General features: G+C 45.2%; 2 protein-coding genes across 5 annotated transcripts; both read left to right on the top strand.

Annotated features, from left to right (window-relative positions):
- Window positions 1-8,000: 8,000 nt before the first annotated feature.
- On the top strand, window positions 8,001-14,913 carry LOC104363666 (polymeric immunoglobulin receptor). Its single transcript, XM_009970153.3, has 8 exons — window positions 8,001-8,107; window positions 9,072-9,425; window positions 9,515-9,832; window positions 10,511-10,840; window positions 11,892-11,967; window positions 13,374-13,489; window positions 13,906-13,955; window positions 14,422-14,913. The coding sequence occupies exons 1-8, from the start codon at window positions 8,065-8,067 to the stop codon at window positions 14,605-14,607; spliced, it is 1,473 nt and encodes a 490-aa protein (XP_009968455.3). The 5' UTR covers window positions 8,001-8,064; the 3' UTR covers window positions 14,608-14,913.
- A 3,115-nt stretch (window positions 14,914-18,028) lies between these two features.
- LOC104363664 (triggering receptor expressed on myeloid cells 2) lies at window positions 18,029-27,082 on the top strand. 4 transcript variants are annotated; one of them, XR_006166034.1, is made up of 5 exons: window positions 18,132-18,189; window positions 20,718-21,062; window positions 21,420-21,474; window positions 21,879-22,422; window positions 27,062-27,082. XR_006166034.1 is itself a non-coding variant. In XM_033009332.2 (4 exons), exons 1-4 carry the CDS (start codon window positions 18,147-18,149, stop codon window positions 22,093-22,095), a joined length of 558 nt encoding a protein of 185 aa, XP_032865223.2. In that variant the 5' UTR covers window positions 18,029-18,146; the 3' UTR covers window positions 22,096-23,416. The 4 variants fall into 4 exon arrangements, 3 of the variants coding, with proteins under 3 accessions (XP_032865223.2, XP_032865222.2, XP_009968453.3); XM_033009332.2 differs by lacking the exon at window positions 27,062-27,082 and having other exon boundaries at window positions 18,029-18,189; window positions 21,981-23,416; XM_033009331.2 differs by lacking the exon at window positions 27,062-27,082 and having other exon boundaries at window positions 18,029-18,189; window positions 21,978-23,416.
- Window positions 27,083-27,717: the final 635 nt, after the last annotated feature.

The following is a 27,717-nucleotide window of genomic DNA, read 5'->3' as shown; positions in this document are numbered from 1 at the left end:
GAAGTCTCCCTCTTCCCTTCCCCCTTCTCTTTCTCTCCCGCACATAATATTTTCCATATGAAGAAGCCTTCCTGAAGCTGCACACTGCCCTCTCGGCGAGTCTTAGGCGGGTTAGAGGAGACCCTGGGAGCCTTTAATCCTCTCTGTCTCGCTTGCTTTCATCCTCAGCCACAGCTGGACGCCCCATTGATGTGGAACAGACCAAACACCAGGCCTCTCGCTAAGCTGCTGCTGTGGGGCCTCTTCTCCTTCAGAGCTGAGTCCGTGGCCCATGTCCTGCTTACCGAGTGCCTGTCCCGGGTGCCCCACAGCCCCCGCACACACATGGCCAGCACCTCCGGCTCTGCCTCCCCCCCCAGCCATGCTCCTGCTCTCACTGCTCACTAAAGCTACCGTTTCCCTGAGCCACCTTATTCTAAGACAAGCCCCCACCTTTTCCCTTACCCCAGCATCTCCCTTTCTCAGGATTCTTTAGCACCAATTCCCCACTGCCTCGCACCCCTGCAGAGCATCAGGCCCAGGTGAGGGTGAAGGACTGGTTTGTGTTGCTCTGCTGAAGAAGCAGCTGGTGGTGATGGCCCCAGGGAGGGCCTGGCAGGCTCCATCATCTGGCAGATAAGGTCTAAAGGCTGGAGTTTGCTTACAGGTTTGGGAAGGAGGGCCTGTGGCTGGCTCATCAAGATCTCTCTTAAGGCACGCTGCAGGGTGAAGCAACGCTGTATAGCTTCTCTAAAAACTTTGCAGCATGTACGAGATGGGCCGAGATGGGCACCTGCCTCCTGGAGCCAGGGGAAACAGAGGAGTGAGACAGACAAACTGCCATACGCGGGCACCTGCCCACACCCAGCAGCGTGACACCGCAGGCTTTGGTCACTGCGGCCCGTGCTAGCTGAGCGGTTCATCTTCACGCAAAACACGGGGAATATCACAGAGGCCCTGCAAAGGGTGCCCAGCTCCCGGCAGCTACCCAGCTGCTCACGAGCAGACAGGGGACTTGGCTGCCGAAGCCCCCCTGCGAAGCCCGCTCCTGCAGACCCCAGCCCCAAGCCCAGCACCCCATTCCTGAGCTTCCTCTGCCCTCTAGTGGCCTCGCACCCCAAAACCAGCCCTTCCCTTGGCAGCACCCCGGGCTCTGCAAATGCTCCGAGCAGCCCCAACGCTGCCGCGACGGGGACCCCTCTGCCAGGGCTTCAGGACAACGCATAGGGCAGGTGGACCTAAAGCAGGGAAGTCTCTGTAAGACCACTGACATTTTAAGAAGTGTCTAATCCAAAGAGGTTTCTGTGGGTTTCACAACAAGGGGAGTACATCAACTGGAAGCAAGAATTTCTGAGGAAGGCAACAGAGAAGCATATGGTTTCATCCTTGATTGGGTGAAAAGCTCAAAAGAAACTTCAGGGGGCTTTGGGGCCTCCAAGTAGATAGGCAGGGAAGAGGTGGATTGATGAAAGAGTTCAGAGAAGGTGGAAAAAGGTGATGCAAGCTGTCAGAAACACAAGCTAAGGGGGAAAATTAGAAGATGGGGATGGTTAGTCTGCAGTGGAAAGACTGAGGGAAGGTATGGCAGGCATCAAGGTGTACAAAGCAAGAGAAAAGGACTAATGTGTTCTCCAAGTTCACAGGGGATACAAAAGGGAGCAAGGCATTTAAATAGCAGGGAGAATCACATATTGGGAGAAGCTTTCAAATAAGAATGGTGCAGCACTGGAATAGGTCACCAGGAGAATGCTGCAACCTAAACTAGTTAAACAGAGATCTTTAGAAATTACATCGAGAGAGCTGATCCTACTGTGTGTCACTGGGCTAGACTAAGTGACCTCCTGAGATAACATTCATCTTATTTTCTGTGTTACTATAATTAAAAGCCATATTGAACCTCTGTCAGAGACGCAGCAAAAGAACCAACTTCATTACTTCCTTGCTGCTCCTTAGTGACCAACATGCTGGGTCCTGGACAGACATCTCTTCATGACCCATCCTGCCCTGAAGAGCTTCTCTCCTCAAAGACAGGACCTCCAATGGACATGGCAGATGCCGATGTTATGGGAAAGGATGAGGCATTACAATGCAGCACAGTTCTTGGCTCAGTTTGTAGTCAACCGGTTGCAGAAACCAAACTAATTGCAGACTCTTGGGATTTGTTTGTAAGAGAACAAGTGCATTCCCCCTTCTTGTTACTGAGCATCAAGTGCCTGATGAGAGAGGGATTTGGGGACAAGACAATGCGAAGATATCTAGCACAAAATGATTAGCCAGAATGTATTGTTAATAAGCTGCTTATTCATATAATTGGAAACTATTTGCAGCCAGGGTGTCAGTACAGTCTTTCTGCACTGCTCTGATGGAGCGAGGCAGGTAGGCACAGGCCCAGGGGAGACCACTGTGAGCGCATCTGCTGGCAGCGAGGAGGCAGCAGAATTTACTGCCATTACATTTCTTTACTGTCACCACCTTGAAGGGCAGAGAAGGGCACCGGGATTTCAAGGGGAGGCAGAAGGGAATCTGCCAAGCCCCACTGACTAGAGGCATGTTTCCCAGTATGACAAGCACAAGGTGTGTGGGAGCAGAGTGGAAGGACAGGCCTTCTCCAGTATCCTCAACAGCAAGAATGAGAGTAAGGCCAAGAAAGCACGGAGTCAAGATAAATAAGATCTGCCGCTACTTGTGCTTCCCAAAGCAGCTATTTGAGCTAGAGCCAGCTGCAGAAGATCCACAAGTGAGTCCACCCCAGAGCTGTGACAGCCATTGCTAAAGGAAGACTTTGGTTGTGGCTGATGCACCCATGGTGGCTTGGTGATTGAACTGGAGGTTTCCACAGCTGGCTTTGTCCTGATTTCCAGGAGGCAGAGTCCCTTGGGGGAGGCCAAGGGAAAGAGGGGGAAAGCTACAGAAGCTGTTCCCCATTCCCTCTGCCAGCTCTGCTCAGCTGGTGCAAAAATACAGGGATGTGGCATTGCACCTGCCCCATGTTTTAATCCTTCCCTCACCTCCACTGTGGTTGAACCCAGGCCTGCAAAGCACCCAGGTTCAGAATCAGCCACATGGAAGTTTATGTGCTTCTAAAAACTGAAACAGTTCTCCATTTATCTGAGGCCAAGGGCTGGCTGATTTTAATGATGTTGCTAGTGTCAAGGGGTCTTTCAGGGATAACATTGAAAGTGCAGCAAGATGGTGAAGCTGATGCAATGGGGGGAAAATAGCTTCTCCTTGAATTCTGCCTAATACATCTGTCTCTTCTGAACTGGCTGAGCTCTGTTGATATGAACAATTCAATTATTTAAGTATGAATTTGGTTATAAAACAGCAGTGAAGGATTTCTGTGCCAAGCCAAGTGGTAAGCCACTAAACTCAACCACTTCTTCCAGCAGTACCAGTGTGGGATAGGCAGTACAGAGAGAAGGTATCTACTAATCCTCTCATCTGCCCTCAGTGGTGCCCTGTCTCTTGGCCCCAAGACAGGCATGGAGCCAAGATTCCTCCTGCTTCTGCTCTTCTATTTTTCAGGTAAGAGAAGGGGTGAGGCAGTATAAGAGTCAAGGGAAGCTCAGGTACAGTGTTTCTCTTTCATTTGTCTAAGGTCCTATATAATGTGTGATATTCAAGTATTAGGAAAGGAATTTTTTGAAAGTTTCTACCACCACAGCAAGTTTCTTTTCAGATTGAGAAATTCTCTGCACTGCTACAAAACAAGATGGGCCAGCTCCAGTTCCTATTACCTGGAGATTCTGGCTTCTCCAGGACTATAAGCCAAGTCACTCTGGGCACAGTCTCCCCTTCCAAAACAGGTATAAATGTGTCATGCAAACACATCCCCTGGCACTGCCTGGCCCAGCTCCACCACTCCCTGAAAGGACCATGTTGTCACTAGCTCAGGGGACAACCGTCCTGGCAGTGATTCCTTCTCTGCATGTGCAATATTTAGTAGAAATCAGTTACTTAAGGACAGGCTAAGTCTGTGTGAATCAAGATAGGAAGGCCTTAAAGCATTTGTTTCATGGCTGTTAAATGCCTCTTAGGAGTTGATTATTAAGATGCAGAACCTAGGGTACTGAGACACACCAGACTCATTGCACAGAGCACTGCACCTTTGATGCAGCACAAAAAGCAACTCTGAAGGGAAGGATCCCTCTGAAAGCCTCTGTCAAGGAAAACGTGAGTCTTTGGGAGGCAGCAAGGAAGCAAATGTACATAAAAGAGTTGCTAATAATTTTGGAACTGGGATCATCCAAATTACAGCAGTGTAATACTATTTCAGCAGCCCCCAGGAATGACTCACAGAGATTTACTATCACACAGAACTGACAGTCTTCTATTTCCTTACCAAACCTTTTATATCCTCAGTCTTTTGAAGCCTCCACAGAACCAGCTCAGGCCTGTTAACTATTCCATAGAGGGAATATAATTCCACATATATTTGTCCTCACTGTATCTCTCAGCAGAAAGCTTGAATAGGTATGAAAAGATCTGTCCCTGAGAACAGTACTAAGCTGCTACCAAAGCTGGAGAATCTCCTCATCTTTTGACGGCCACAGTTTCCTGCCTGATCCCTCCCTTTCTCTTGAATACACACACTGAACGCACCAGCCATCACAAGAGCTTGTTCAGAACTACAGTGGAGCTGGCACTGAGCCACACAGCATAATTTCTTTGGGGTTTTTTTAATGGACTGTTTCCGACTCATGCTCAAGCAGGACAGACTAAAACCAAGGAATCCTCCAACATTACAACATAAAGAACAGTTTCTATACCAGGTCTTCACAGACAGTCAGGAATCTTTAGTTGAAGAAAACTATAGTGCAAATTTGTGATTTTTAACCTCAAACCATATTTGCTTTCTGTGAAAGATCATAGTTTTTACTTAAAGTAAATTCATGTTATCCTTTACAATACAGTGAAAAAATAATTTGTAGTAAGGAAAAGATCCCATTTTCCTATTAGCAATGCAAAGAAGTGCTGAGATACAACATCACTTATCTTCTCTTTTACTGGAGAGAAATAAATACTGGAAATTCTGAAAATAGGGCTAGAAGTCTATTCTCCCTGTATGGCACATCACAGCCTCTTGAACAGGGAAATGTTCCTAAGCCAGCACTGAAACAACAGCATTCCCTCTGCCAGCCTGGAGCTTTATCCGCTCACACAACTCGTGACACTGCATGAGGCATGGACAGACCCACGCCATAAGAAACGCTGCAGAACTGGCTTCTGCAGATGCTCTGCTGCCTGCTCTCTTACAGTCCTCTTCCCTACCCTTGTTCTGTCTTATTTGCTGCAAGGTTCATACTGATAAACAGGCAGACAAGCACAAAAATGACTATAAATCTATGCATATGATAAATAACCATGAAACCTGGGGGAAACATTTGAATGTTCCCCAGCCTCCCCTTCTCCCTTACCTTTTGTTACCTTATTGCTAGCTCACATGCTCCTCAGACCAAGAATTCAAAACAAAATGCTATTAAAATTTGCTACATTAGTCTCCTTTTTCTCCACTTCTGTGGAAAAAAAGGACAAGTTATTTTAAAGCTTACCTCAATTTTATGTTCTTTCAAACATTTTTGCAAGAGACTTGTCTGCCTTTTTTTCCCCCAAAAACCACAACCTGAGATAAGGCAGCCTGAGAATTTACTCAGCAACTCCTAGCTTGCTAGATTCTTCCACAGTCTGAAAAAAAGAGTGACTTCCTCTACCAGAGGTTTTATACTAACTAGTTGATAATGGGCTGAGGCTGCTCAGCTGTGAACACTGATGAGTTTCTCCCAGCACTGCTGTGATCATGGTAACAGGAGAGATGGAGCCCTTATATCTTGAAATTGCTACTACACCTAAATCCAGTGGTTGCTTTCTGTCAGAACTGGGGACACTGTGGGAAAATAAGTTGTTATGAGAGAGCAGGGGTTGTGTGAGGTACACAGGGCTGGGGTCCCAGCTGAGGCCAGGGTCTGGGTTTCACCTGTGAGGACTTTAGCCCACAGTGGATATGTCATTCATGAAAGATGTGTCATCATGGCTCTTAGCTGGGATTTACGCTGTGGTTCTTATGTTCTGCAGTGGTCCAATATCACTCTGATATGGAGCTGAAGAGTCTTTCTGTTGTATGTCCCTATAATGTCCAGAACTACAATGCTACAAGGAAAGCCCAGTGCTGAAGGAAAGATGTGATCTCTTGCTCTGCATGGATTACCACCTATCAGCATGTCAAAACAAGGTTCATTCTGAGAGCAGCAGTATCCTTGATGACACCCAGAAGGAGACAGTTGCTGACACAATGCAGAAACTGAAAGTTGAAGACCTAGGAGTATATTGCTGTGCACACTGTACATGTTCTCATTTTTCCCAAATAATTGAGATTAAGTTCTCTGTTTCCAACAGTGAGTATTTCTTTTTAAGGAAAATGAGGGGCATTTTGTAGATTTCTGCCTCATTTTATCTTCTTAACTTTTCAGTGTTTTGCATTACCCTCTCGCAGGTTACTGAGGAATAGCCATAGCAGGTCAGAACAAAGGGCTCCAATACTGGTTGAAGCAGATAATTAGGAAGGAGTATAAAAACAGAGAAGCACATAGAAACAGCTCTCCAGAATACTCTCCCAGCCTCCAGTGATTTTCTGGAGAGGATATTTTTGTTATAAGAGCAATGGCTCCATTCTTTTTTCTCTTTAATTTATCTGCTTGTTCTGCTGATACATAAAAACTTCTAGTATATGAACAACCTGTGGCAGTGAACTCCGCACTCAACGCATGTGTGGAGAATTTCCTTTTCTCCTAACTAGTGACTTCCTTAGATACAGAATTATTGCTCCTGTTCTCTTTCTCCCTGCTATTCCTGATTTTATAGACTTTTGCAATATTACCCCTGTCATTTCCTTTCCAAGCAAAAAGTTGTTTTAGTAATTTCTTGTGCACAAGGTGCTTCAGATCTTTCTCTGTTTTGCCTGGTTTTCTCTGATCACCAACTTGGCTGACAAATTCAGAGCAGTCTCCTGATGTTTCTGTTACAAGAAGCTTTGCTTTGTTTGGGGATAATATGATTATATTATTCTAAACTTGCTTCAGAAGGACAGAATATTTTGGATGCTTTATTTAGCATCCCAGTTCAATTCAAGTCTCCTGTAGGTAAAATGCCTGTGAACTGGATTACAGTATTGTGCTTATTCTAATTGCAGGAGGCTGATGTAATTGGACAGTTTGTCTGGACCTTACCAACCAGTTTGACATTTTCCAGAAACCCAAGGATATGTAGTGAGGGAGATGCAGTCTCTCTGCTGAGTGCCCATACAACATGCAAGATTACAAGGCTGTGTGGAAAAGCCTGGTGCAAGACAGTCGGGAAAGAGTGTGCTGTCTCGGTCAATACAGAAAAGACAAGCAGTCAGTGTGAGAATAACACTCAGAAAGGAAGATACACCATGAATGAAGACACCCAGGAGGGAGTTCTTAGCATCACCGTGGAGAAGCTCACAGTACTGGTGGACTGGGGGACTACTGGTGTGCTCTTTATGATGACTCTCACCTCTTTCAAATACAGGAAATTAAGCTGGCTGTTTTTGTAGGTGAGTGTCTCTTTTTTTTTTTTTTTTTTTTTTTTTTTAATTAGAGAAACTCCTTACTCCTCATTTTCCTTGCAGAGGAATTCATTTCCCAGGATTGCTGCCCCTCCTGCTCTACCTGTTCTCTGCCACTCATTCAGTCATGCCTGTGGAGACATTACTGTATAATGTGCAAAAACCAAATGGTTCTGGTTTGGTTTCTCCATCTGGGCACTCTGGGGGTAGGCACCCCAAGGGGTCTGTGCATGGCAGAGAGCACAACGACCAGGCGAGAGCAGCAAAGGGCCTTTGCCATCAGGACGGGCTGAGCTCTACTCACAACTACTTCCCCAAATGCACTCTGAAATTATCTTAATATCAGTTTTGTTGCAAAACACAGTGAAGGATTTCCGTGGGAAAGCACTGCCTTCAGCAGCGTCACTGTGATGTGGGAGGGCTCACAAGGCAGACACTTTTGAACGGGACACGTTTGGGCAGCCCCCAGCAATGCCCCTTCCCTGGGCTTGAGGACAGCCATGGAGCTGGGAGTCCTCCTCCTGCTGCCGCTCTGCTTCCCAGGTAAGAGAAGGGCTGGGCATGCCTCAGGCTTCCCGTGCACCCGGGGCAGTGGAACATCCTTCCCCACCTCCTGCTGCCTGTGGAGCTCCACAGTGAGAGGGAATCCAACGCCAGCAGGACTGAGCTGGGCAACTCGTGGCAGAGGTGGGGAGGAAAGGGGTAGCCCCAATTCCCACCACCACACACCTGGCTCCTCCAGGTTCCCAGGACAAACCACCCTGGGAGCACAGAGCTGCGGCCTCCCCTAGTTGGGATTTCCCATCACACTGCCTGGCCCTGCTCAGCTCCTCTAATTGCAGCTGTGGGTCAGGACAGAGCTGTCGGGGGGCACCTGCCTGCCTCCCCTGCCATCCCAACAGAAAGCACAAAGCTTTCAGCATGGGGTAGGTTGGGGAATCAAGGTAGCCCTGCACCTAGCACAGCGTTGCACCCAGGAGTCGCTGGGCATCCTCCGAGGATGTGGCACGGAGGGGCTGTAGGCTGTTGGGGACAAGCTCAGGCTCGGCCATGGATCGAGCATTTCATCCCCAGCACATACACTGGCCCGGCTCCTCAGGGCCACTGTGTAGGGAGGGGTTGGTCTCCATTTTGCCTGCAACCAGGAGCAGTAACAACGGGACGGGACTGCTGCAGCAGCTCCAAGCACTGCACTATGCACAACTTCATTTAGACTTGAAGGTCCAACTCCTCTAGCACCCGCATGTCTGTGGGTTTTAAATCAAAGATACTGGATTTTAAATTGCAGATGCGATCCCAGCTCAAATCTCAACACTGCCCACCAGAAATCAACCTTCCTGTTTCCAAATAGGTGAATTTAGCAGGGGGAATGGATCTTGATTTTCAGAGTTTCTCCAGCCACAAGTGCCCATGTGGGAAGGTCGGAGGCAGAGTTTGTCTGTGTTCACTGGGAGGCTGTGGGCAGCCCTGCATCAGCTCCCCTCTCCCTCTCCACATCTATTTACAGGTTTTCAAGCTCAAACATCTGATTCTGAGGAGAGACTATCAGAAGGAAGCACTCTGCATGTCCAGTGTCCTTACACTGCAGGGGTTACCTACCAGCAGCAGAAAGTCTGGTGCCGTGTGAGCAATAACAAATATGAGCCTTTAGTGGAGACGAGCAGGCCAACAGAATACTCATACAGAAACCAGGCCACAAATGGGAAAGTTACAATAGAGGATGACAGCATGCGTAAGACTGTGTCCATCACCATGACTAACCTCCAGGCAGAGGACTCAGGCACATACGTCTGTGCTTTCTTGTACTACTCCAGTTACAGCTATTATCTACTAAAGATGATTTCACTGAGTGTTTTCAAGGGTGAGTACCTTGGGTTACCAAGGGTAAGGGAGGCTGGGAGGCACATGCCCACCGCTTGCAGGTCAGTGACCACATTTGCTATTTTGCAGAGCTGCATAAGTCGGAGTTGGAGACTGTCTCTGTGCAGTGCAAATACAGCGCCTTGGTACACAGCACAGATGTAAAATTCTGGTGTCAAGAAGGTCAGACTGGCTGTAAAGTCCTGGTGAGGACGGATTACCCTTCAGCACAGGGTAACAGCAAAGCTCTGGAACACAGAACAGTGATCCAGGATGACACCCAGAGAAGGACTGTCACCATCACCATGCAGAAGCTTCAGGCCCAGGACACCGGTGTGTACTGGTGTGCATTCTACCGTGGCGCTCATACCATCCAGATAATGGAGGCCAGGGTCTCTGTGTTCAAGAGTGAGTACCTACTGGCAGCCAAGTGTGGATGTCAGCAGACTTCAGCCCCACCTTCCCTGCTTATTCTCCCTCCCATCCTGTGCCATGCCACTGAGGAGCCCAGAGCTGCCACCGTGCAGCTGCCACCCACCTCTCCCTGTCTGTGTCCCCCTGGGCAGACACGCCAGTGGCTGCCCAAGAGGCCTTTGGAGCCAAAGCTCAGGCCTGGCCCTTCATGCTCTGTCTGCTCCCATCAGAGACTCAGGGGAGGTTCCCATGAGCTCCCACAAACGGAGCCGCCGCTCTTCACAACTGCTTCCACAGGGCTGGTCTCAGGGCCTCCAGGAGCATCTTCCCCAGCTCAGCACTTGGCTCACTCATGCTGGACGCTGCTGTAGACCTCCCCCACTGCCAGGGATTGTTTTTCCTCTGGCCCCACAACTGCCAGCCCTCCCTGGTCCTTGCCTCCCAGACCCTATGGGCTGAACACATGTGGTCCCTGGGGGAACCAGCGGAAGGGGACAGGACCCATCCAATTTGTGACTCATCTCTGCACAAGTAATCTGGGTCCAGCCCCCTTCCGCTCCTCATGTCTGGAGGTAGAAGGAGATCCAGCCTACAGCATGCATTCCAGTGATGGGGAAGGGGTGCCACTGTGCCTGCTTTTGGATCTCACCAAATGTGCCGGGTGTTTTCCAGGGACCCAACAACACACAGCCAAGAAGTCAGGCAATTTCTCTGTCCAGTGTTCATACAATGCCCTAGAGTATGGGGCTGCGAGAAAAGCCTGGTGCAAAGAGGTTGCTGAGAAACCATGTACCATACTGATCACCACAGATTTGAAGCCCTCAGGATACCCCAGGACATTTCAGCAAGGCAGACTCACAATCCAGGATGACACCCAGAAGGGAGTTGTCACTATCACCATACGTGAGCTGCAGGCACAGGACTCCGGAGTGTATTTGTGTGCGCTTTATGAACATGGTTATATTTTCCGAATGGAGGAGGTGACGCTCAATATTTCTGACAGTGAGTACTGACCTGCAGAGAAATGTGGTTGGTTGTAGATTCCAGACTCACTTTCCTACTCTCTCCCTCTAGTCTCTGCACTGCCCAATTTACACCACTTCCCGCACTACAACTGGTTGCATTTCCTTGCCCAAACCCCACATCATTGTACCTTCTCACACTAACCATGCTATGGAACAGCAGCAGGGATCAGAATTGAACCACACTTGTGTGCTGTGGTACTTCTCTTTTACCTGAGAGCAGCTTCAGTCATTTTCACAGAAGTGTTTCTGTCACTCATGATAGCAGTCCTGCCTCTTTATAGCAACTCAACCCTTGGCTTTCATAGACTATTAAGAGCTTCACATTTGGTTGCCAAGGGGACAACCTTCAGACCCATATTTTAAAGATTTGTGATTTTGAGGTTTTACTTCAGCATGATGTTTCAGCAATCTGTGATAACACTTAAGCACCTGATTGTGGCAGATCATTACCGTGGTGCAGCCCGTCTTTCAGGAATGTGGCAAAGCAGCACTGAAGGGATATGGCAATCCAGAAGATAAGGAGGAAACTCCTAACACATGCGACTGAATGCAGTCTCTAAGTGAGCAGGCTCCTGCACGCACAAACTCCCCTGGGCACAGAAACAGTCCTGGAAGCAATTCTTGCAGCCGAGTCTTTCATGGACAATGCTCTTTGCTTAGTTTTCAGCAAGCCTCTGTCTGCTTAAGCACGGAGTCATTAAATACTTCATTGCTACCTAAAGATCTTTGCCGCAGAACATATCTGTTTGCACTTATAGCACTTCCTTCTGCCATGCACTGGGGTGGGTACACACAGAGCAGGGTTGCTGCTGCGCTCCTTGTCCCCCCTCCCTCCTATATTTTGATCCTTACGTTGCTTTGCCTGCTGCCAGCAACTCTTGATGACACAAGCTACAGCCCGAGCAGCTTGTCTGTGCTGGGTGTCACAGCGGGAGTAGATTTACATCCATGGTAGCAATGGCAGGGAAGTTGATAAATGCAAAGCAGCCCAGTAGTGATTATTCTTCTCTTCATGTTTGTGATTGCAGAGTCGGCTGGAACAACTTTGTCAGGTACTGCAGGCACAAGTCAAGCAACGCCTTCTGGCGACGACCCAAAACTGAGGTAAAGCCTAAAAAAAGTCTCTGAGCTTGAACACAGAGATGAGTTATTAATGTCTCATCCACAATACACCTGTCTTTCTGGGGTAAGCAGTCTCTGGGCATTCTGAAGACTTCTGCTTACAGAGAAATTAGATAACAGGCATCCTTACCAAAGATGGCCTCTCCTCTTCCAGCTCCTGCTCAGAGTGTAATTATAAAGGAAGAAGCAGATTGGTAAAATCAAGTCACAGCTTTCTGGAATGTAGATGCCTATCTACTTTTTTATCCTTATCTATTTGGGCTGTGCTCTTTGCAGCAATAGAAACACCCAGATTCTGCCCCTAAGCCTTTCTGTCTCGACTTTGCTCATTCCTGTCCATGAATATTTAACAACAAAATAGTCCTTGGCTGCTATTTTATCCTTCTATTTACCAGGCTGTTAAATGTAAAGGATTTTCTTCACGTTGTAGTTTAACCCTAGCCAGCAACCAAGCCCCACACAGCCGCTCACTCACTCCCCTTGCAGTGGGATGGGGGAGAGAATTGGAAGACTGAAAGTGAGAAAACTCATGGGTTGAGATAAAGACAGTTTAGTAGGTAAAGCAAAAGCCACATGCACAAGCAAAGCAAAAGAAGGAATTCATTCACCACTTCCCATCGGCAGGCAGGTGTTCAGCCATCTCCAGGAAAGCCTGGCTTCATCGTGCCCTACAGTTACTTGGGAAGACAAACACCGTAACTCCAAATGTCCCACCTTTTCCTTCCTCTTCCCCCAGCTGTATATGCTGAGCATGATGCCATATGGTCTGCAATATCCCTGGGGTAATTTGGAGTCACCTGTCCCAGCTGTGTCCCCTCCCAACTCCCTGTGCCCCCCAGCCTGTTTACTGGTGCAGTGGGGTGAGAGGCAGAAAAGGCTTTGAGGCTGTGTAAGCACTACTCAGCAATAACTAAAACATCTCTGTATTATCAATACTGTTTTCAGCACAAATCCAAACCACAGCCTCATACTAGCTATTATGAAGAAAATCAACTCTATCCCAGCCAAAACCAACACACTTCACCTTTGGACATCTTCTGTCATCAACACTACAGCAGCACCTAAGAGTAACAATCATACATCAGTTCCAATGTGCTAGGTGCAGCAAAACACAGGCAGAAAAGGCAGTACCTGCTCTAGAGAGCCTGGAATTGAGCTCTGAACTTTGAAGAGTGGCTTGTTTTGAAAGCCTGGAAAGTAGTTTAGGAAAAGCTCAGAAGGCACAGCCAGGCAGGAAAATTATTGCTGCAGGAGAACCAGACTCTCCTGCCAAGTGCATAAAAGCTACTCCTGTCCCTTTTTTTGGTCACTGTTTGGTAATTGGCTGTGCCAGCATCATGGTGTGCTACCATATAAAACTGGTAACTCCTTTGCTCTCTTGACTTCAGCTCAAATGCAAACTTCTTCATCCTACTCTATGGGGTCCTGAGCATCCTGCTCATCCTGGCACTCATCAGCTTGATAACACTGTGCATCAGGCAGCACAAGCAGCTGAAGAGAAAAGGTATGTGGAGACTGGTGATGCCTCACGTTCTAGTCTGTACTAAACAGGGCTTTCTCTGACCGTCCCTTTTTCACTCCAGGAGAGCTTATTCCCAACTCACAGTGTCCTGGAGAAGATAAGGCAGGTGCAGCCCGGGAAGCCTCAAGGCAGGCTCTTTGCTGTGCTCTCCTCTCGCAATAAGTCAAACCCATGTTCCTCAAGACTGCACAGGACACCTCCTAACATGTTAGAGGAGAAGTAAATTGAGAGCAATGTGTTCACCAGATTCAGGGTAGATGGGTCCCACTGGCACACCCATTGCTTCTATCATTGGGCAATCCCACAGCCTTCCCCAAAACTCCTGAAGCATAGGCAATGCCCAGGCATTTCATGGACTTCTCTACTTCTAAAACCTCTGATTTTGGTTCATTCCAAAGGTAACGGACAAGCAGATCACATTTATGAGAAACCAGAGGACACAGCACAGGTAAGGAAAATGATAGATTTCCCATATGGTACTGAATCCCTTACCAACAGGCTGTGAGGAGCTGTCTGACCCACCTGATGAGGACGTTGGTGCTCATTTTTTGTTGTGCATGGGAGGGGAAATGGTACGTAATGTCACTAGAGAGGGGAATGTTCCTAGCTGGAGAGGGGGGTTTGTGTAATTAATGTAAGGAAATTCCAGTAGGAATAAAGCACAGTGGAGCAAAATCTAGTGATCTGTGAAAAATGACTCAAAGACTAGAAACCAAGGTTAGATGATGAGGTTGCAACCAGTATGCAGGAGAGGTGATGAAGGAAAGAGTTTTCTTTTCTTTCACCTCTGTCATGACCAAAGGTAAATTTTCACATGGCTTTTCCTTTCCTCCTGGGAAAATCCTGTTCTTTTGATAACAGCTGTGGCCTGGCACTGAATCGTGTTAACAAGAGGTTTCTCTTTCTTTTCATAGCTTGACAGCACTGAAAGACTGGAAAGTCCCAAGGATGACAGCAAAGACCTAAAATATGTTACCCTGAACTTTAAATCCAAAATCATCCTTCAGGATCCTCTCTACTGTAATGTTGAACCAAGTCAAGCTCACATGAAACCCAAAGATGAAAATGTGGAATATGCTATCATTGCAGTCAAGCAGTAACCAATGCATGACAAAGGATGAAACACAGAATCCCAAAACAATCCAGAAATGGAAGAAAAGAACTGGAATACAAAGGGGGAATGAGGAGTAGAAGGTGTGTCGATGGACACTGGGGAAAGATCTAAGTTTTTGCTGCCATGTGTATGTTGCCTATGCATTTTAAGACCTCCTATTAGAGTCTAGTAGAGAATTTTGACACAAGTGTGCAGATTCTCTCAGGACAGAGAGGTGCTGGGTAATTCCGAGGATCCCTTGCACATCTTCTTTCTTCAATTACATTAAAATGCAGACACTTTGGAGAGGCAAGTGTGGAGGACTGACCTTTTGAAAAAGGATATTCATCTGGATATGGATGGGTTTGGTATTTCAACTATATTCACTGGTAGAAACTCTATCCTATTCCTAAGGGTTCAGCTACTATGGCCAAGGAAACTCATTCCAGTGCTGTAGGGATAAAACTCCAGCCTTGCTGTGTCTGGGTTCATTTGCCGTGAGCACTGGATTATAAGAATAAGCAGAAACAATAGCTTAAGGGTGTGTTGCAACATGATGATATGCTGCATTGCAAACTTTGCAAACTGGGGATTGTGCTGTCTGAATCTGAGCACCAGACAATCTTGTAGCTACAAAAGAACAGTGCATACATGTAATAGGTACACTTCTTGAGACCTAATGCAAATTCCCATATAACCTAAATTTATCGGTCTGCTAGGGTAAGAAGTAAGATGGTAAGAGGCTTTCAGACTAAAGCTAAATGTTGAGCTTTAGATCAAGAAATAGAGCGTGCATGCTGGAGTTTGGGGGTCAGAGGGAATGAAGTTGATGACAATACTGACTGCATGTACAAGTGTCCCTTTACAGAGTGCAGAGGGTTGTGGGATGGATTCGAGCATGGCTACTGTGGGTTACACTAGTGAGAGTCTCCAACACTGCACCTTCTAGGAAACTCAATTATTTCCAAGTTTGAGATTTGCTCTCTGGGTTATCCACAGCCACAGCATATTTATGCAGTCTTTGAGGCCTGTACATTAAAACCAGAATGAAGCAGCAGCTGAAATCTGAAGTTACAGGTATAGTGTCCCATGTGTAGCTTGTGCAGATGCCCCATCCTTTCACCACCTCCTAATCAAAGGCCCTTACTTTATTCAGCAACTTCTGGGTGGCCTGTTGCCTTACACCCTTTGTTCCAAGAACACGCAAACTGTCTGCTTACACCAAGGCAGTGTGGAATCAAGACAAGGAGGGAGAACAAAAATTAGTATTTCTGGAGAAAGAAAAGAAGGGAACAACATGTGGTATTGCACTAGAGGAGTGGACAGGGCACGGGGATGTTTTTGAACAGAATTTGCCTTGCTGTGCTAACTGCAAGGATGGTCCCCGAGACAGGCACGAGGAAGGTCTGTACACACTGTAGCGCTGAGCGAGAAGCTGGCAGGCTGCGCGAAGAAGTTGCAGGAAGTATGACACAGACAACAAAGGAAGAAGTATGAACATAAAAGGGCTGGTCTCAACATCGGGTATGTAATAGAAGGGACACAGTGGTAATTAAGAGTGGATTATTTACAGATGAAAATGTCCAAGTAAGTCAGACACACGATACATTTCTAGATCTCCAGTGCAGCTCTGATGTAGGCTGGCAATTTCCAAGAGCTGCCACAGGAACACTAGACTGGCTGGGATCTCATCAAACCCTACTATCCCAAATAACCACACCATAAACTATCAAGCATGTTTTTCCAAAGCATTTGGTCTCTCACCTTCGTTGTTATGAGGCACCTTTGCATCTCTGCAGGAATAGCTATGCAGCCAGTCTCAGATATAGCTCTGTTGTTTTGCAGCACTGTGCTGGACTTCAAACAGCTCTTCCCAGACTATTCACCAGTGCAGCTGGTTCTTGGTAAGTTTGCTGGAAGACCAATCCAAACCAGCATGCCTATTTCCAGCACTTTTTAATTTTTTGGCTATACCATAAAAAGCAAGCTTTTGTGGCTTCTTCTAAAGTCACAGGAGACCAGAAGTGTGTGTGCAGCTTCATGGGAGAGCTCACCAGGGCCTTGGAAAATGATACCATTACTTCCCTGTCTCTGCTGGAAATACTCCAGATGACACATTTGCTGCCTTTATTTAACAGTCATGTGGTGAACAATATGAAATGAGTTTGCTGGGGCTCAGCTCAATTTCTCCAAAAGACCAAAAACCCTGACACTTTATTTGGCTGCACTAAGATCTGCAGACAGGTGGCAAATTAAGGGAGCCTGAACAACTTCTTATTCCCAAGCCAGTCACATTCGATAGGCTTCTCTTGATATGGCTGCAGCAGGGAAGCTGATCTATTTTTTGAGATTTTCAGAGTTGACATGTTTAACTTGAAATGACAGAAGGAAATAGAAGATGGTTCTGGAAATGGTTCATTCAGCCCAAGATTCCCCTGTTTTCTATTCGTGCAGTCAGTTACACTGGGTCAAACAGTGGAAGTGTAATAGTAGAAAACGATTGAGTGGAAGAGAGACATTTTCAGGGAGACAGTTGCTTCTGATCAAAGAGAATCCAGATTTGTGCTCACTGGAGCAAGAATGAACAAAAACTGCAATCAGTAAGCCTCACAGAATTTCTGGATACTGTAAAGTACCATTTTCTTAAACACTAATTAGAGGAAAGAAAAGGAAGGCACATTAATGAATGGATAGACCTGCAGGTTTATCTGCCTGTTAAGAAGCAGACAGAACACAAGAAGGCAGGGTCTTTTGGTATTTGCATGGAAGATGTCCAAGTAAATAAATTCAAAAAAGAAAAAATATTAACCCATCGACAGCATACCAGTTTGCTAATACTAAAGGAGGTTACCTTAACTGCAGTCCTGAACTACTGCATCAGTATGGCACTGATGGGATCTGAATCAATGCCCCCATCCCTTGATCTTATGTCCTTTCTGCTAGGTACGAAATACAGATGTCTGCTTTGCTCATCTAAAGCACCTCACAGCTTCACCCAACACAGTGTTGTTATCTTCTTGTCTTCAGTTATATGTCAAATAAGAATGATGCGTGCGCAAGCTCTTCTAAATCTTTCTCCTGAAAATAACCCACTAGATTATGTCCTTGCCCTTCTTTCACCCTCATGATGCTGACTGAGCTACCTGCAGAGTGTTGATGAGAGCTGCCCTTTTCCTTTTGGCTTTCCAGAAATTCACCTTGTGCAAAGTTTGCATGTAAAGCCTGCTCTGGTGGACAGGCATCACTGCTGCGCTGCGTGGGACTCCCAGTACCCGGGTTACAGCTCATCACATGATGCTCTCGTTCAGGCTGTCTAGACTAAATCATGGTTGTGAGTGGGCAATGCTGATGCCTGAATTTTCAGCCCACGAGAGAAATGCCTGTCCCCGGTGAATTGCTCAATAGGCAGGATGAAAAAGATGCCAAGTTCCTGTGCTCATTCCTTCCGGCAGAGAACGGAGGAGGGAAAAGCAAGCTGCTCTTGGGCAAGAGCCCTTTTCACTTTTCTTCAGACTCCTCTCTTGTGCCCTTTGCTGTTTGACTGACATGGAGAAGCTTGTGCACTTCATCTTCTTGGTCTTCTTGTCAGGTAAGAAAGTGTACGTGGCCTGGGGTTTTGGTTAACAGATAGGGCAAAGGATGGCTGCAGAATTTAGGCTCTACTTGTACCGTGTATAAGATTAATGATAAAGCTATGGGAAAAGACTGCACAGGTCTTGAAACACAGTAGCTTTTTCCTGGATGCAAAGGCATCTTTGTTGTAGCATGCAGTTCTTTGGAAGACCAATACAAACACTTACTGTGGGTAAAGTGTTCTGCCTGTCTGTATGCTGCAAGGTCCAATGCAATGCAAAGCAGAGGGAACCTGGGCGAGTGGTGATCCAAGTGCTCAGCTTTTCTTGTAGGGATCCTTTTGAGTCAGAACAGGAAATGCTGTTGACAGAAGTCTTGTGTGCCTTCTCATAATGAAATGTGAAATTGCAAAATCGTATATGTTTGCATTTGTAGGGCTTCAAATGTAAATTGCAGCCACTAGGGTTCGAGAGGAGGAAAATAAAAGTCAGTGAAGGGGGCATCTCTGAAATCTTGGGCACTTGACTATTTTTGGTTTGGAAAGCAGTGTGCATCTGAAATGAGGCACAGGACCCAGATGGCAGCCTTCTCTCTCCAACCACACTTTGGACATCGCAGATATTTGCAGCAGTGCACAGAAAGGCAACAGATTCAGGCTTTGAGAGCACAGAAACCTGTCTCAAAAAAATTGAACGAGTTTGGAAAAAAATCCACTATACTTTTTTCAGTAGCACACAACAAAGGAGGAGGAACACAAACAGCAAATGATCTGTCAGCAGAACTGATTGAAAAGATAATGACACAAAGTTTTCCATAGGGGCATCAGCAAATCTTTAAATGCCATGATTCTGATGAATAGATTTTTTGCAATGCTGTTTCTATTTAAAACAAAACCAAAAAAAAAACAAAATGCTGAGGCCTTTCCAGTAGCTGAAGGAGCAGAACTAGAGGCAAGGAGGGGTCCAGAAGACAAATAAGAGAGGGAATTAAAATGTTCAGAGGGATTGCACAGGACTGGACTGGACATGAAGTGAGGTAAGCCTTGACTGGAACAACCGAGTGGAGCAAAATATTAGGATAAAGACTTGTAGGTGTTGGATACTTGGAGACCACAGATCCATTTTTATGCCTTTTTTCTATTCAATCCTGAAATATCTTCAGATTTTTTAGTTTACAATTCACTTAGAATGGTTTAAATTATTTTAAGAAATGTTATTAAAAGGCTCAGCCAGAACAAAGTCCTTCCAAGAGCACATTTTTAAATTTACTTCTGTTTTATCATTGCTTACGATTTCACAGAAGGCACTAGCCTCTGAATTTTGTCACTAGAAATACAGAGATTTCCACAAATACCACACTGTGCTTCTCTCTGAAAGTATTAATAGCTCAGACTGGTCCCTCTTCCTTTCCCTACCATAAAGAGGAATGGAAATTAGAAATAAGGAACTAAGGAAAAAAAAAAAAAAAAAGTCAAGCAGCCAGAGACCACTTGTCAACATGATTAAAATTAGCAGGATATTAAAAGACAGGGTGAAAAAACTTGCTAAAATCCTGGATTTAGAAATTAGGAGTGGGATTAAGAAGTAACCTCCTAAACAGCTAGCGGGACACTGCTTTGTAGGTGTCACTGTGATTCTAGGGAGGATTTGGAGGGATTAATTTTTCAGGGCTGTGTTGCTTCTCTCTCACTGTGTACAGAGCCTTAAAATGGGGATAAACTTAATGCACATTTACTGCAAAGGATTGTTTCTGCAGTGGAGGGTACTCCAGAGCCAAATTTGCATCTACGAACATATGTGGAAGGGCTGAACTCAAGACCAAAACCTAAAGCAAGCTGCCTTGATGCAGCTGTATGCAAGTAAGCAGGCTGGACATTGCAAAGCAGGGGTGTTACAGCAAGACTAGCCCAAGGAGAGTTACACAGAAGCAATTTGTCATTATTGGGTCAAGTTATGTTTTTATGAGCTGCCTTGTAAAAAGAGCTTTTGAAAATCAAGACAGCTTGCCTGATGCCAACTCAACCTACCTGAAGGCCCAGCTTCATGCTCCTCGGGACCAGAGGAAAATGCAAGTTTATATTTAATCGCCTAATCATGCTGATAAATTGCTTCCCCTTACTGGGCAGGAGCCCAATGATTACAGAAAGTGCTGTGATTGAGCTCCAGACTGCAAACCAGAGCAGTCACCACAGGGCCAGAAGCGAAGGCAAGGACCAAAATTTCCCAAGCTTCAGAAAATCTGCAAATATTAACGAAGCTGATACCTCCTCCTTCCCTCAGTCCCCCCCACATAGCTGCCTGGCAAGAGCCAAATAACACATCAGTCAGAGGGATGACTACAGACATATTTCAAGAAAGTCTGAACTGAGGCTCTGAATCTGAGCACACTGTATCTTTCATGGGGGAAGCAGACAGGTGACAGCCCTACAGTTGACAACAGCCATCACTAGAGTTGTAAAAGATGGAAATGATGTTTAGCATAAACATAGTGGTAAGGGATAGATATGAAAGAGACTTGGCTCATCGCTTCTTCCTTCTCTCTTAGCACCCTGTGCTGCAGAGAACGTCACTGTGGTGTACGGAGTGGAAGGGGGCACCATTTCTGTCAACTGCACCTATAACCCCTGGCAGCAGCGGTGGAGAGAGAAGAGCTGGTGCAAGCAGATCGACAAGACCACGTGCCAACATGTGGTGAGCGCCCGACGCTTCTGGCTGCCATTCCTAAAGAACAGGAATGGCACCACCTCCATCAGTGACAATGTCCGTGAAGGGGTCCTGACAGTGACCATGAAGCGACTCAAGAAGCAGGATGCTGGGTTGTACCAGTGCAGAACTGACTACCTGGGGGAAACAAGCAGTTTAAGGAAGGTGCAAGTAGAAGTGCTGACAGGTACGTCCTGGGGCTCTGAGTTTCATGAGTTCCTGAGTTCCTACTTAAATTTCATGCGTGTCTCCAGATGCCAAGGCCTCACTTTAGTAAACATCTACTTTTGTCTTGCTCTAAGGAGGTACTGTGTTTCATTGCCTCTTTTTAGTTCCTGATTTACAGCAACATGACCTCACTGTTACAGGACATCAAACACATGTCATCCCCTTATTGCTACACAGATTAATCTTCTAGCACACAGCACAGTGCTCAATTTCACCTTGGTTATATCTATGCCTAGCTGGGGCACTGGTGCTGGGGAGACCAATGAATATCACCCAGAAACATCTGCAGACTAAACTGTTCTGTTTATATCATCAGCTGTCCTGGAGACCCAAACGCCGGAGGAGCCTAGTGCTGTGCAGAGCGTCTCCAGGTAAGCCATAAAACTGCTCATGCTGTGATCTCCAGTGTTCCTAGTACTAAGGCAGGTTAGCATCGGCAACCCCATTTGAAGCTGAGGAATACTGCCACAGGCATATTCTCTACCGCTTCCTAATCTATGACAATTCCTAGAGCTGCTGTGTAGTTTCTAAACAGCAGCTTTATCCAAATCCAGAAAATGCAGTGCTTCAGTGCCAAGCAAAACAACTCCTGCAGATGATAATTTATCCCTATGTGAGATAACATATTACAGTTGTTCTAACCTCCCAAGCTCTGTTGTGCACAGGCAGGGACTGCCTGTTGCAGGAGATCTTACCACCTTGACATTGTGTACTACAACAGTTTCTCTGAAGGTTGAGCCATCCTCTTCATTGTCGTATTTATGGTTCCCCATAGCATCCCTCCTGAAGCCGATTTCACTGTCTCCTATATCATTGCTGGATTCCTGGTTATTAAGTTCGTGGTGGCTGTGCTGATCTTTATCATTGGCAACAGTAGGAAGAACAGAGAAACAGAGCAGAAGAACCAAAGCTTGAATGAGCAGCTGGTCCTCCCTTTCACTGGCAACCTTGCACATGATGGGATCAGCCCCCCCTGGGAGAGCACGGCTTAGAGTCAAACCAAAGGGAATCCACAGAGAAATCAAGCATTTGCAGTCAAAGCTTTTCCACCTGCCATAAGAAAAGGATTGCCTGCTAAACACAGGTATCGGTGAACCTATCACTCTAGAGAGGGAATGCCACTATCTGCCACCTCTTCTCATTGGCGCTGACCAACTTCTTCCAACACAAATGAACTGAAAAGATGCTGTCGGTAACACACCTAATGGAAGAGGATGGCATCAAGGGCTCAAGGGAAAGGAAGAATATGAAGTCTTTCTGTCAAGAGAATCAGCACAGACTTATCTATGTGCAGAGATGCTTCCCCAGGGATGGTAAAGGTGAGAGAGCTCTACTCAGTTTGCCCCCAGCTCATTGCTAGGCCAGAAAACACTTTTCTGCTCTATACAGATACTGGCAAACGCTTTGTTAGAAGTAAAACAACAGATACACCAGTGAACATAAACAAAAGTTCAGGTAATACATCTCAACGACCATGAGTTGAGTAACTCACAAACACATCCACATCATGTAAAAATGGAAAGACATGGATGTCTCTCAAATCTCCAAGAAACTTCTCCTGATTTATTGAAGACCAGTGTTAAAGAACTAATATTTTTTTTCAAGGTGTCCATGTCTCTACAAAACACTTAAATACTTCCCCAAAAAGCATGAACTAGATGGTTTGTATTGAAAGCTAATATTATTATTTGTCTATAAATCAGCTTTGTAACAGATTCTACTCTCTAAAGATTGAAGCTTTTGACACACTTTTGGCAAGGCAATGCTCTGCTATCATCACTGCCAGTAGCTGCACCACACCACCAAGCAGAGTTATTTCAGATACTCATCCCTGGTATCATTTCACCAGGGTCTGAACTGAGACTCATCAACTTCATGTCATCTCAGAGCAATGCCAGGTGAGAGATTCTGTCTTTCCAAGGTGTTGAAGACTAGCTCTCAAAAATTGCCTTGGACGGTATGGATCCTTGGTAAACAGGCACTGTGGAAAGCCATAAGGAACTTGAGAACGTAACAGAAAGGGATATGGAGCCTACATGCAGCTCTAAACCCACTTCCTCATTTCTCAATTGTGAACAAAGGATGAACTGCCTCTGTATTTCTCCCTGTATTTTTGATACCCTCCCAAGGGGATGCTACCAACATGTGATCATTGTTCATCACTCCCCAAAGTGAAGCTGAATTTAGCTCTCCCAGAAGAGCCCAAACCCAAGGACATTCGCACTTCCCTGCACTGCCTGCAAAGCTAAATAAAATCCAACTGGTTATCTGACTTAGTGTGCATTCATAATAAAGAGCTGCAGTACACCAGATCACAACACATCACCCAAAGAAGAGATAATTCTTAGAACATGCTGATGTGTTTATAATGTACAGAAATGCTCTGAGCCAGCTGGGCAGGTTGGCACATCCAGCCAGCTCCATTTACCATCATGCAGAAACAGCAGCTCTGAACCCAAAACCACATCAAGCTCCGGTTGTGCTCTGTGTAAACTAATTTCCTCTATTTCCAGAGGGTGAATTAGCCCATACACAGTCACACACCACTGCAGCTGTACTAACACAAACATAGCTTCAGTATTTCCGGATGGTACTGTGGTGTCCAGCCAGATGTGCTATAAAACGAGGGAATCGTAGCTCTAACCAGGAGATCTGGGTCCTAGTTCCAGCTGCAACCTGTCAAGAGACCTCAGGCAGGGCCACCCACCAGCCTCTGTGATGGCACAGAGATGGTTCTCTACCACTGTATAAGGGCTTTGGGAATGAGGGATATAAAACTTGCATGTAAGTACAAAGCAGTAGTAAGACTGAACACATCCAACTGAAAGCTGCTCTGTAGTATATCAAGGTAGCCCTAGAGACCAAAAATGCCTATTTCTTTTCCAGCCGCACAGCCTGATTGCTAAATATGGCTATCTAGACAACAACATATTTAAAGTGAAAAAGCAGCCAGTAAACATTATGCAGCTTTCTCAATCAAGAATTAATATTAAGATTGTGATTAAAAGATATTCTCAGCAATTCCAAACTAGCATCATCACTCTAGGTAGCAGATGACTGCAAATGACAGAGCAAGTTAGCTTCCTCTGCAACAGAGAATTTCTTGGTGAGAAAGAAGCTCTGGGATACATTTTTTTCCTCTATGCCCTAAAACACTTTCTGCTTCAGGATGGAGGTTTTCCAGCCCTGCTGCTCTTGCTAGCACTACCAGGTAAGGGGCGGAGATTCTTCATTTCTCCTCAGAACAGGATGCTCTCTGTGCTGTTGCAGGCACTGCACACTGTTACTTGCTTGAGGACTTTTTATTCAGGCCATTTATAGCCAGGCACAGAATAAGGTTCCCAGAAGTCAATAAGGGGAGGAAACATTCAGCTTGAAATTTGCTTATTTTAATCATACAGGCTTTTGGGTTCCCATTTTTGTTTATAGTAGTTCTGTAATGTGACCAGAAACTGAACTTCATGGTGGGACACTTGGAAATCTTCACCCTTCTGAGACCTTTCTCTCCCACTATTGTGAAGTTCTCAGCCTGAGATCACCTAGCATATGGGGGAGGAAAATCTGTGCTTGTTGCTTTTTCCTGATATGGCATGGATCAGGTATTGTCATAGACAGGCTAGCTGGTTTTTGCTTTCTTATTGCAAATAAATACTGACTCCAGAGAGAGAAACAATAGGAATAAAAATGGAAAAGGGGTGATCTAAGGCTAAGCATTGATTTTTATTTAGGCAAACCTGCAGAATTAAATTACTCTTCTCAGAGGGCCAACGTGAGAGTCCCAGTGCTACAATATAAGAAAAACTGGCATACCAAGCTGTGACTAGTTGCAGCATCATTTTCTTCTGTCTTTGGAAGAATCATGCCTGGCAGGAGAGGACATGTAAGTGATTCTGTATACGGAGGGAGAGTCCTCCAGGGCTAACTGCTCATATGATGTGCATAGGAATTTATATGAGAAGAAATTCTGGTGCAAGGAGCTGTCAGAAAAGTCTTGTCCAGTCTTAGCCTTGAGTTCCCCTTTAAAAGAAAGGATTAACCCTAAACATGCTCTGCATCCTTCAGTTGACCTTACAGACTTTGAATGTGACTGGTTTTCTGTGATTATGACAGCACTTCGAAGAGAGAATTCTGGCACATATCAGTGTGGGGTGATCTGAAGAATATTCTGCTGCAAAGAATACAGATGGTGGTTTTACTTGAGGGTGAGCTATGAGGTCAACAGTGTACTGGGTGGGAGACAGCCAAAATAAATCAAAAATGATGTGTCATCTTCATTTTTGTTTCACAGCAAAAGCTGGTGTATCTAGACATAGAGATTCCATTAGAGGTTATCAAGACAGGGTAAAACTCTATTATATAATTCAGCACAGAACCACAATATGTACCTGTATGTATCTAGAGGCAGAAGTGGCCAGGAAATTATTTTTGCCATATGAAATAAAAATGTTTCAAAGAAAAAAATAATATAATAATCAATATTTTATGGATTACCATCAAAAACAATGAATACAATTTTGTAAGATTGTATTAATCAAAATGAAATGTGTTTGGGACAGAAATATTTCAAGTAAGTTAATGAAAACATGAAAACCATACTTGCTTTTGCACAAAATTTTCCATTCTGTTAGAAGTGTTTTACAGTCACAGAAATCTTTCACACAGAAAAGCTTTGATAACTTGTGTAGAAAATTTGTGAGATGGAGCTTCAACTTGAACATGTAGATGAGGCATAAGAAATATGCTGAGGCGGCTCCATGTCACAGCACCTGGGGAATTTGACAGCAGTAACAGCCCTGGAACCTGACACAGCCCATGTTCAGCAAGGGCAGCAGTAATCCCAATTTCCCCTTTGTCACCCCAGCTTCACCTCTAGTTATCACCCTCCTCAGAGTGGGGCTGGTTATTTCCTTGTCTTCTGCAAGTTCTCTTTCTGCTGATGTTAGCTCTGCTCCATTGTTGGGTGAGATGTACATCACAGTGGGGATTGCTTTTTCCTGTCTTCTCCCTCTAGTGAATCACCACTCTCTTTTCTTTAGACCTTATAAAGCTATTTACCAAAAAAAAGGGAACCCCTTGTCCCTCCATTGCTTGTATTCTCTGATAGCAAACATCAGGAAACTTCAACATTTTATTTGGTGCAAAATGGTGTCCCAAATTAGATGTCAACCTATTATCAGAGGTAACTCTGATCAAAGTATTGTTAAAGTAGGAAAGACTGAAATGATGAATGACTTCTCATGGAAAATTATTAGAATGTGGCTGAAAAAGCTCCAGTTTAATGACTCAGGAGAATATCATCTTGAAAGCCATTTCCAGGGGAGAAACAAACTACTGAATAGGATCATGCTGGAAGTTTTGGGTGAGTTAATCAAAAAATTAATGATCTTCTAAAAGTCAGCAATTTCTTACCACTTGACAAGAAAGATTACAGGTCAATGCTAAAGAGCTCTCTTCTAAGCCTAGAAATTTCCTGAGACACATATAATTCCTGAATTTCTTTTTTTAAAACAGATTTTTAATACATACTAATGGTATAAACAAATTGCACCTAACTAGTGGGGGAAGTCTGGCTTGGCTTCGTTGACTAATTAAATTTTACATTTACATCAGCAGATGAAACAGACTCCAAGCAATCTGAATCTTTGCCTGAATTTCTGTCTGAGTTCATCTCTTTGCCATTAGTAAACTTCTGTATTTGTTTTAACACCTTACTTCCTTTCCTGCTTTTAGCCAGCATGGGAGGCAGAAAACCAGAAGATATTTAGTGGAAGCTATTCTTTGATTTTTCTGACGTGACTGAAAAATGTGTATAGGAATCACATGATACATCTTTTTTCTAAGATGCTTCCTTTCTAACAGCAAGTGCCCAAATAAGCAATTCAGTTTTCATATCATTCTCTAAAACAGTATGAATTTTAATGACTGACTTTTACCTTCTACAAAACTTGTCTCCTGCAGGAGCTGTCCTTTCCCTTTGATCTGTCACAGGACCCAAACTTGTAAGTAATGCAGACACTAAATCTCCTATGTCCCTCTGCACATGGTATAATCACTGATTAAGTAGGTTTTCCAAGGCATCATGCAATCAAGTAACAAAGATTCTGCAAGAACAAAAGAAACACCAGAGGACCACAACCCAAAGAGAAGAAAACTGGAATCACAGTATGTCTCTTCTTGTCCTACTAGCTGCTTACTACTACCACTCTGGCAGGGCCTACACTTGCTGTTTTCATTTAGATACACTGATAACAGGTAGTATCCAACAACCCAAAGAAAACTCCCAGCTTTTACCTGAAGAACTGGTTGATCCCATTCCTGTGATTCAGCTGCATTAACTAACCTTCTTTTACGGGTAAATAGCACAGGATGAATTTTCTTGTGCAACTTCACAATTTCATAGCTAAGCAAGCAACAACTGGACCATTCTACAAACCTGCATAGCAGGATTTTTTAGCATGAGAAAAATTCACCAGGGATGGATTGATGTGGGAAAATCACTCGCTCTTTGTTTTTTCTCAAGTGGAAAACTGGAATCAGGATGTGGATTTAGACACCATTTCATTTCCCACTAAGAAGGTGGATATTTCTAACCCCACAGATGACAGCAATAAGGA

This window comes from Tyto alba, unplaced genomic scaffold (genome assembly GCF_018691265.1).
Source record: "Tyto alba isolate M040663 unplaced genomic scaffold, T.alba_DEE_v4.0 Super-Scaffold_30, whole genome shotgun sequence".
In the NCBI taxonomy this organism is placed as follows: Eukaryota; Metazoa; Chordata; class Aves; order Strigiformes; family Tytonidae; genus Tyto; species Tyto alba.
Note: the sequence above shows the minus strand (reverse complement) of the source record. Positions and strands in the feature narration are given on the sequence as shown.